Consider the following 10,019-nt stretch of genomic DNA (forward strand, 5'->3'; position numbering starts at 1 on the left):
TATACACACACACACACACACATATATATTTGAAAATATATGTATATTTATATATATGTATATATATGAGAGTCATTTTTATCCAAGACATTCTTAAGTGGTATTTGTGATAGGGGAACTGTTGATTCATTTGAGTTTTAGCTATGACTTGTCATCATTTGATCAGGTATGAAGTCCACATGGAATCTACTGTTTTGCTGACTATGGTTTCATACTGCTAATTAATAAAAACCAGAAAACCCCAAAGCTCCAACATGGTGGAAAGTTGGAATGCTTTCCCTGCCCTGCATTCATTTAGAAACATTTCCATCTCTTTTTGTCTGGTATTCAGAGCTGATTAGCTCCTACTGTTGTTTTGTTGTTTTTTTTTAAATGCGCCTGAGGGTAGAGAAAATTACTGTATAAAGTTTCTGATTAATTAGTATGATAATGGTTCATAGGATGTGGCTAATTTTCTGTCTGTAGTATAATTATTTAAGGAGAAAGAGGGACTTGTGGGCACTAAAATTCCAGTATCCTTCCTCTTCTTTCCCATCCCTGTGTGCCAGAGATACAATGGCAAAGGCACTGCTGTTCCACACAGGGCATTGGTTTCTCCTGGGCTCCAGTCTTGGCAAAGCTTTGCATTAATGCTTTGACTGAGGTTAAATCACCGTTTTTAAAGTGACTTCCAAACAAAGCAAGCAGTGACAATTCATCTGGTCTGTAGTGGAGCCCTTATTTGAGCACCCTGAGGTGTGTAAAGATGGGGGAATTTGCAAGAGCAGCAGATGCTGACAAGGAGCTGCTGCGTGTTTCACAAACAACAGCAGATCTCAAAGGCAAGTTCATGTCTGTCACTGAAGTCCTGCCTGTAGGCATCAACAGTGTGTCAGTCCTTCTGGGGTTTTATTTTCTGCTTTCACAGACTCTCACTGGGTGATTTCAAATCGCGGTTGACTGCATTTTCAAGGATGTTTGTGTGTCTGATATCCAAAGCAATGGGCCCCATTTAATTGGAAAATGCTTCCAGAGCAAGGAAAAACCCCATCCTCTTCTGTGTTTGGTGATAACTTTCTCTTCACTGACCATCACTGAAAATGATATTTGGTGCATCTCCTCATGAAGGCTGTGCTGGTGTCAGGTTTGCTTCTTGCCTGAGGTTCATGGAGAACTCATGTTTCCTTTGCAGTGTTGGGCAGCCCTTCCAAGGGGCTTACCTGGAGATCAGCGAGAACCCCAAGTACAAAAAGCTCAAAGATGCCGTGGATGAAAAGATCATTATTGCAGAAGTTGTCAATAAGATCAATAGAGCCAATGGGAAGGTAATCACATGGATTTGATTTATCCAGAAGGGTAGATAATTTTTGTTACAAATACATTGAAAGCGAGACTCGTAATACTCTGAGGATTTTTTAAAATAATGTGTGTTTTTAAGGGCAAGACTGGAAATGTTGGTTTTATGTAACTTGGTGATTTTAAACACCTATTTTAAATTTACATAAAGATTACTAAAATCTTGTTTTGTAGTTTCCAGTGACTTTTCCAAACAAGAAAAGGTATCTCATCAACTGGTAACAGAATGTATTGTGTCACAACTAAATGTAGTCTCTGTACTCAGCTAAGATCTTCTATTTGCCAATTAAAGAAAATAAACATTTAGTGAATATCTTACTCAAGCATTTAGAAAACTTAACTTTTCAAAGTCCACGCTGTCAGTCAAGCTCTAATTATCACATTTTATTATCTTTTAAAATTATGAGTGGCATACTCTTCTAGCTTTACCTGTCTTCCAAAGGAAGAGGCAAGTTTCTTGTATCATTTGAATATAGTTGTTAAATATGGTGGGTACCTTTTTATTCTGCCAACATAGAACGCATTTTGCATTTAAATTATACTTATTGAAACAGGAAGTATTATTCTGCCTTAATAAACTTAATTGCTTTCACCATATCTGTCTAAATATTAGAAGTAGTAGATCTCAACTTCTCAGACGTAGATGCCATTTATGCATTTGTAGGGGTGAAATTAGGTTGCCCATTGTTGATGCCAAGTTAATTTTCTGGTTTAGAAGAAACTAATTAAATGAAGACAATATCTTTCCTGTACTTTCATAGGCTATAGCTCTCAAGATTTAAAAAAAAAAAAATGAACTATGGTTCTATGTGCTTAAGGCAGCTATTTCTTAATTTTAATAAAGATTTTATTCTTTAAAAGTTTACAGGATAAAAATGTGTATGTGGATTAAGTTCTTATTTCTCTTTCTTAGTACTTTTGAAGACAAATTTAAGAACACACATTTTATGCTTTAAAAATATTTGTCTTTTGAAAATATGAATGCTTATCCTCCTAAAGAATAATTCCAAGAGATAAAGGGAGGAGAACATAACTGCGAAAAGTGATTTGTGTTGCTCTGCATCATAGTTTTGGTGAATAATGCTCAATATAGGAACTTAGTGTGTGATGATTTTCCTGGAGATTTAAAGAGCATGAGAAATGAGGTTATCCTGATTTGCATAGTTTCAGAGTTTGACTTTCTGAGTTTTACAGCTGTAAGCCAGTAATTAAAGGAACTGTTTATACCTAAGCATATGTGCCAAAATGAGCTAAGCTTCTCAGTCTATAATTAGACACATAAATAAATTTGACCTGATTTTAACTGATCTGCAGCTTTTACTGAACATCAAATGTTCACATTTGCTAATGTGGGCCAAGCTTTTTAACTCTGTGAACTCCTTGGAGTCTTAGTAGGTGCAGGATGAAAACCAGCTCTCTCCTCATATGGACAATGATCTGCATTTTTGCATTTTCACAGGCTGCATCCAGGATTTTCTTATTAACCAAAAACAACGTTCTTCTTGCGGATCAAAAATCTGGGACTATCAAGTCAGAGGTTCCACTGGGAGATGTTACCAAAGTGTCCATGAGCTCCCAAAATGATGGATTCTTTGCAGTGCACCTCAAGGAGGTTGGTTACCATTCCATCACAAAATAGTATGTTTTACATGCAGCGATGTAAAACCTGTTTGTTAATTATCTTGTAGCATTAAACCAGAGGGTTGTAGGCTTAGAAGTTTATTTAATTTTGCCATAGCTGAAAAAACCTTTGATTTAAAGCTACTGAAGCCAAATGAGAACAGTTTATTACATTATGACTGATCATTTAACTGTGAAAATCAGACTTCATGTTTCACTGCAGTCTCTTCAGGATCAGAGTTTTCCACTTGTAATATGGTTCAGGTACCTTGTGCCAGTGCTTTCCTTACATATACTGGTAGAATATTTCTCTCTTCTTTATGGGATGCCAAGAAGTCGACGTTGAGGCACAGCTAATTTGTAACTCAGTTCTAAGGAACTTAGCTCACTGCTATATTTGCCTCACTGCACTGTAACCATTGCTCTGTTAAAATCATTAAGCTGGCATCTGTGTTCTAGCCTAAATGAATTTGAAGACTGTTATATACAGTGTCTTTTCACACTCACTGCCATCATCCTGATCCTGGTGTTGGTAATTTGCTTTTGTTCCTTTCTGCAAGTATTGGAAGCTTGCTGTGGTGTATCCAGACAAGGCAAACAGAAACACTACAGTTTTGTAGAAAAATGAAGATGGCCCTCCTTTAGGGCCAGAAGGGATTTGTTTTTTACCTTTCTCACCTGATTTGTAGATTGTGTGGGTGCAAATGGTATTTTGATCCTGTACACTGCACTTAATTTACAAGACAAATGTTTGTTGTTTCCTTAAACTGGGAAGAGAAGACTCCTTGTAAACCCTCCTGCTTGTCTGCCATTTAATCATACTCAAGGTTTTGGTAGTCCTAACTGCTTCCCTTCCTGTTTCAGGGTTCAGAAGCTGCCAGCAAAGGAGATTTCCTGCTCAGCAGCGATCACCTTATTGAAATGGCCACAAAACTTTACCGCACTACGCTCAGCCAAACCAAACAGAAGCTCAACATTGAGATATCTGATGAGTATGTTTCTTGTTTGCTTTAGAGTAAATTTCTTCAGTGCAGCATGCTAAAAAGTCAAGTATCTGGTGTCAGAATAACAAAACACTGTTGTGTAGCTAATACTTCTTTTCTCTTGACAGAATACTTGTAAAGAAGGATCCAGTTTTCAGCCTGTACTCATTTATAGTATTCATTTTGGCTTTTACGTCCCTGAAAGTCATTACAGAAAACAGGCTTTTGTTGAAGTAGTTTCAAATAGGGTTGTGAAGCAGAATTGTTGCTGTAGAAATAATCAAGAGTTACTACGTTTGAGAGAGCAATTTTGCATGTGACTGAAAAGTTCACAGATTACTCTGAGATATTTATAGATTAGAGTGGACACCAGTTGCCAAGTTCTTCTGAAAACAACCCAAAAAGAATACAAAGCCTGTCCCCAGTCCAGTGTAGGTTTATGAAGCTCTATCCTCTCTCTTGTGAAGGTGTAACCATCTATTGTTTGGGGGTTTCTGGTTGTTCAAAAGCTTTGTTTGATGAAAAGTCTGCATTTCAAAAGAATATTTATTTCTGCTCAGTACAGTTTCATATTTTGGCTTTAAATAAGGACTGCCCTTCTGGTGTTTTTAGCTATGGAATAAAGGTGTTTGTGTGTGAACTCCTAAAGTTTGCTGAGTAAGAGTCTCCCACTTAGTCCACCATTGCCATTGCCACTTTTGTTCTGTGAAGTGGCCCCTCTTTTCAGTATTGTTGATTGGGTGGATTTATTCCCTTTGAAAAAAAGAAGAAAAATAGGAACCCTTTAACAATGGCAAAGTAAATTTCCTGTAGGCAAAAACGGAACCATTTTATGTGGCTGCACCATATTGTGTGTGTTCTAGAGCCATGGTAGTGGGTACAGTTTGCATCTGTTCAGATTTGAGGATTTATTAAAAGGCTAATTTTGCTCTTTCCTTGAAAATAAAATCTGCCATTTTCCTGTGTTCTGTTACCAGACGTCATTTAATTTCCTCAAGTGTATGTGTTTTTTAGTCTCTAAAAGAGTGTGGCTATTCCCAGTAAATTTCTAGTTTAAGGGGGGGGGCTACAAAGGCATAAACTACTAAAGCTGAGTTTAAGCATGCATTGCACTAGTCTGGACAGCCTGCTTGCCTTAGGTCTGGAAAACAGCCTGCTTTCAGAGAGTTTGGCTTTTTGGGATGTGGTTTTTGTTTCTTCTCTTGCTGATTAAAAACATTCATGAGTGTACAGCTATTGAGTTTATCCAGACTAAATAATTTTAAGCTGTTCGCAGTCCCATCTGTGTTGATGGTGAAGCAGGAGTCTTCTCCCTGCTAGAGTTTAGACACAAGCACAACTAGGGATTGAGGAGAAAATGTGGCCTTATTTCGAATATGCTTTTTGGGAAGAGAGCTGATGTAAGAATGCTGTTGATGCAGGGCTGTGTTTAGGAGGGGACACTCCATTCACATGCATAATATCTGAACAGTGGGTGTAGGAAAATGCTGCATTGGTGATGAGACAGTGGCTGTAAGAGCTGCACATATTTTTGGGTTGCAGCTTTTAATACTGCACCCCAAAAATGCACTATTGAGCAAGACTGAGTGCCTGGGCTGTGCAGCAGGAAAGCAGGACCCAAGGGCAGCTCGGCTCAGCAGAGGCCACTTCCTCCCCTGAGCTCTGCCGTCAGCTTGATTTGTGGTTTCCGGCTGCAGAGCAAATTCTTTGAAGTTTTTGGCCTCTGCTGGAGGACTTTTTAAGGATGCTAAAAGGGAAAATCGGCTGTATTACAAAGGACTTTTTAGGTCAGCAAGCACTGCATGTGAGCCAAGAGGCAGCACTGCCTTGCTTATTGCTTTTAATCTCGCTATCCAGATCCGTGAGAGGTTTGAGGCTCCACAGGAGCACGTTGGGTTTTTGTGGTGTTGTTTTTCTTTTTTTTTTAAAAGCAATTCTCTACATTCAGTGAAATTTCCCTTCCAGTAAAAAGTGTGAAGAGTAAAATCCAGATTAATTTACCCTGAACTGTAGAAAATGTCTAAATTTGGAGATTGCTGGGCAGGAAGTGAATTTTCCCAGTTGTCGAGCAGGGGCCTATAAAGGCTAGCTAAGGATTAGACATATGAGAGCTGCTGAAATACCAGATGTACTAAATTAAGCATAAATCAGAAGAAGAGAACTCCTGATGTTGCTACAGAAGTGTTGAGCTTCCATGAAAACAGAGAAGTCCCTTTGGCCAACGGTGGAGTAATTGGAAATTGTCTTTGCTGCATTTCTGTTAAATGAGAAAATCTGTTTCAAACTGCTTTTTTTCGAAAGGAATAGCAAACTAACTTGTAAAATGTCCACAGTTATAGGCAAATAGTAGTCATTAAGAGGTACAAGCTGAAGGAGATTCTAGCCATACCATAGCCTATGGCTTTTTTATTTATTCCCCAACTCTTTATTATTACTACAGAGCTGAAAATGACATCTTTTGGAGTGATGCTTAGAACCAACAGGAAAAGACTTCTGCTCCTCATGTGTCTTTTTATTTCTCTCCACACTTAACTAAAGTTTTTACCATTCCCTCTCTTAGGTTCCTGGTCCAGTTCAAACAAGACAAAGTGTGTGTGAAGTTCATACAAGGCAGCCAGAAAAATGGCAACATCCCAACTTGCAAGCGAAAAAACAATCGGCTTCTCGAAGTGGCTGTCCCTTAACTGCAGCTGGTGACTCTCCCTTTCATGGACTTGTTTCTTTGTAATAGTGCAATTTTAGTGGTTTGGTTTTGCTATTTTTATCCTTTTCTGGAGCTGTTGATGGCTAATAGCTTTAGAAACCCTTGGCAAAACATTTGATCGATCGACTTTGAAATCTTTTTGTTCATGCCAGGTTTTAACCCTCAAAACGCAGATTTTTATCCAGTGAGGCATTTTTACCAGCTGGCACATATCTGTCATACAACCAATCATTCTCTTTGTTTAGCAACCATATTTTAGTGCAGCATATCATAAACCCACATATTAATGGTAACTTACTCGTATTCCTTAGTCTAGAGATCTGCTTAACGGGAATTATACATGGCCTTGATGCTGGGTGGCCATTTGTGCCCAGTGTCCTTTTATCCCAAGCTGTCCAGGTGTCTGTCAGGCTCCTCATGTCCTGCCCCTGTGCAGACCAGCAGAGCAGAGGCTGATAAAACAACTCCTGTAGCTCACACTAAGACCTGTGTAACTCAACCCTCCGGTCAGTGCAGCACAGAGACATCTAATTCTGCTAAATAGAAGGGATAGATGATTGCACAAGCAGCTACATGCATAATTTTATAGTCAAACATGCAGAAATTTTGAAACAGCATTTTTAATTAGGTCAGATGTTTTTAATGACTTTATAAAGTAGAGATCAGCAGAATTAAATAAGCTTTTTCTTTTTTTCATAAAAGATATAAAGTTCAAGGCATATTTTCTGTTCTGCTATTCTTCTTTTAAATTATGAGTTAAGATTAGAGCCTGAAAAATGCAATAGTATTCATAACACAAGTAAATGCTAGTTATTTAAACAGTTATCAAGTGAAAGGTTTGAGCCTTTCTTTTAAATATTGGCATGTACAATGTGCAATAAAACATACGTGACATTTTGTGAGATTATTTATAATACACTTTTGTGTGGAAGAGAGAGGATTGGTGCAGACTGCATAGACAATGTAGGGGTTAAAATAGATCTGTGTTGTTAATTTGCAGTTTATAGAGTGTACACTACAGTTGTCAATTTGGGAAGAATACTTAGGATTAAAAAAAGAAAAAATCCTTAATTTGGGGGTCTGTATATAAATTGGTATTATGGTAATAAAACTGTTCTAATTCTGTGCTGTTTGGTACTCCTATGTTATAACCATATTTTTGTACTCCAAACTATTTTATATAACTCGTGTGCCTGATGTAAATGCGTGCACAGAAAATACAATCAAGGGCCACATTGTAAACCTTCAGTGTAACTGATTGCACTTAATCTTTTCTAAGCCAGAAGCATTAGCTGAAATCCTTGAGAGGAGAGATGCTTTTCCAGAGGGAAGGAACTGCTCACGTGAAGGGTTTGTGGGATGTGACTCTGTGATTTGTGGAGAAAGGGCCTTGTATTTTTGCAGTCTGATAGAGGACAGATTAAGACCCTGGCTATCTGATGTGCAGTGCTGGAAGTCCAAGCATAAATAAAAGAAAGAGAAAGAAAAGTTCAGAGTCTCCTTCCTCTGCCGGTGGGGCTGTGATGTAGCACTCAGGGTGGTGATGTGATGAAGGCTCCTCTGGGTAGTTCAAGGTTAAAACAGTGTTTACTGCAATAGGTGTTCAAGTGTTAATGGTTATTAGTCTGAAAAATACCACTGGTTTGGGTTACACCACCCCCTGCTTGGGGATTAAATGGTTTTCCTATGATTTGGAAACAAAGCAGTTGTTTTAACAGGATGCTTCAATGTTGCTGTTAAAAGTCCATACATGTGACCTTGAAATGTGGGAATAATCAAAAGATGTATTTCCCAAACTGAAAAAAAGCTGCCTCTTCCTCATAATTGGAGTTCAAACCTTTCTTCTAATAAATGAGTCAGGTTAATAGTTTAATAAAATTTAAATAATTTTACATGTATTGCAATTATAGATGCTTGCGAAGGAGATTTTAGAATCGATTTGTGATGCAAAATTGTGGTACTTGGAAGGAATTATTCCATTGCCTTAAGAAGACAGCACATAATAATGACAATGTGGCATTTAAAACTCCTAAATCCTGTATTAGAATTTCTGTTTGGGGTAGATTGGAGATTTGGTAAAACTGTTCACTCTCTTGGAAACCTTACAATAAGAACCGCATGAAGAAAATTTTTAAAATTAATAAAAAATAAGGAAAACAAACATTTGAAATCTGATGTAATTCTGTAGTTGCTTGCAGGTAAGAAATGGGAGAGTGTGGATTAAGAACATCTGGATATTTGGCCCATGAAACTTGGGTATTACAGGATAATATTAGGATCTTTGTCCCATCCCAGCCAGCTCCAGTACACATCCCTTCTATTTCTTTGACCTTTGCAGCAAATCATAATAGCCATACCTGCAAAAGACTGGAAGAGAGACAAACTCCTCACATTGGTTTCTCTTGTTTCCTTTCTTTTTCTGGACTCCAACAATGTCTACCTTGCACATTAGCTGGTACTTTATGACAATTATCTTTTGACTCTTGAATATTACTCAATGTACAGAGCAAATTTTGCTGAACATGAATTATTAGGTACTGCTCAGAGAGCCATGGTATCTTGATGTTTAGATTTAAGTATCTTGGATGTTGAAAATTAAAATGCAAGGTCACCTAACTACCTAGCTTTTTTTTTTGTCACTTTCTTCTGTTTTCTTTTATCACTGTCTGTCAAATGGAGTTGTAAACAGAAGAGTGTTCCTCCTATGGTGCTAACCTTACTTTTGCATCCTTTTACTTTGTAAATGCTATTCTTTCATCTCAAAGCTGGGCAAGGATCATTAAGAAAAAAAATTGATGCATGATGCTTTCTAGAATCAAATAAAATTCTGTTCTTAGACCTATATTTTCTCTATATCTGTATCTTTCTTACTGTGAAAACAGCAGGTGACTGGATTTTAGATTAATTATACACAACACTGGTGTGTGACTTGAAGAAAGAAGAAATTTTTATTTTGTGTGTGATTCCTTAAGGGGCAGCATTAGTGATTCACAGCAACATTTTTCAGTCCTTTCTTCACCATAATTTTTGCTGAAAATTCTACAAACTCAACTTTTCTAACATTAGGTTTTAGACCAATTGCCTGAGAACAATATTATAGCCAGTTAACATGTTGTTTAAAAATGGCTTTGTGCCCCAAACCTATCATATTCCATGTGTTATGTCTTGTGATCTGTTTCTCTCCTTTTGTGTTTAACAATTCTATCCTGATTTTTTTTTTTTAGTATTTTTGTTCACCATAGAAATTATGGAAGAAAAGAAACTAAAATGTAAAATCAGGAAAGGCATATTCAGTTTTAATTTGTGTTTCTTTTCTTTGCCAAAATGAAGGCCTTTTTCTATACATTTCCCGGGGGGGGGAAGGAAGACTGAATTCA

At 37.4% G+C, this 10,019-nt stretch overlaps 1 protein-coding gene across 9 annotated transcripts in view; it reads left to right on the plus strand.

Moving 5' to 3' along the window:
- MYO1B (myosin IB) overlaps window positions 1-8,130 on the plus strand; it is a 107,361-nt gene extending 99,231 nt beyond the window's left edge. For all 9 annotated transcript variants that reach the window (XM_039728562.1, XM_039728561.1, XM_039728566.1 and 6 more), the window contains 4 exons: window positions 1,172-1,304; window positions 2,795-2,947; window positions 3,820-3,947; window positions 6,499-8,130. In XM_039728562.1, the coding sequence (XP_039584496.1) occupies window positions 1,172-1,304; window positions 2,795-2,947; window positions 3,820-3,947; window positions 6,499-6,622 (538 nt within the window). In that variant the 3' untranslated portion in view covers window positions 6,623-8,130. The remainder of the gene's footprint in view (window positions 1-1,171; window positions 1,305-2,794; window positions 2,948-3,819; window positions 3,948-6,498) is intronic.
- Window positions 8,131-10,019: the final 1,889 nt, after the last annotated feature.

This window comes from Passer montanus, unplaced genomic scaffold, assembly GCF_014805655.1.
Source record: "Passer montanus isolate IOZ18808 unplaced genomic scaffold, ASM1480565v1 scaffold66, whole genome shotgun sequence".
In the NCBI taxonomy this organism is placed as follows: Eukaryota; Metazoa; Chordata; class Aves; order Passeriformes; family Passeridae; genus Passer; species Passer montanus.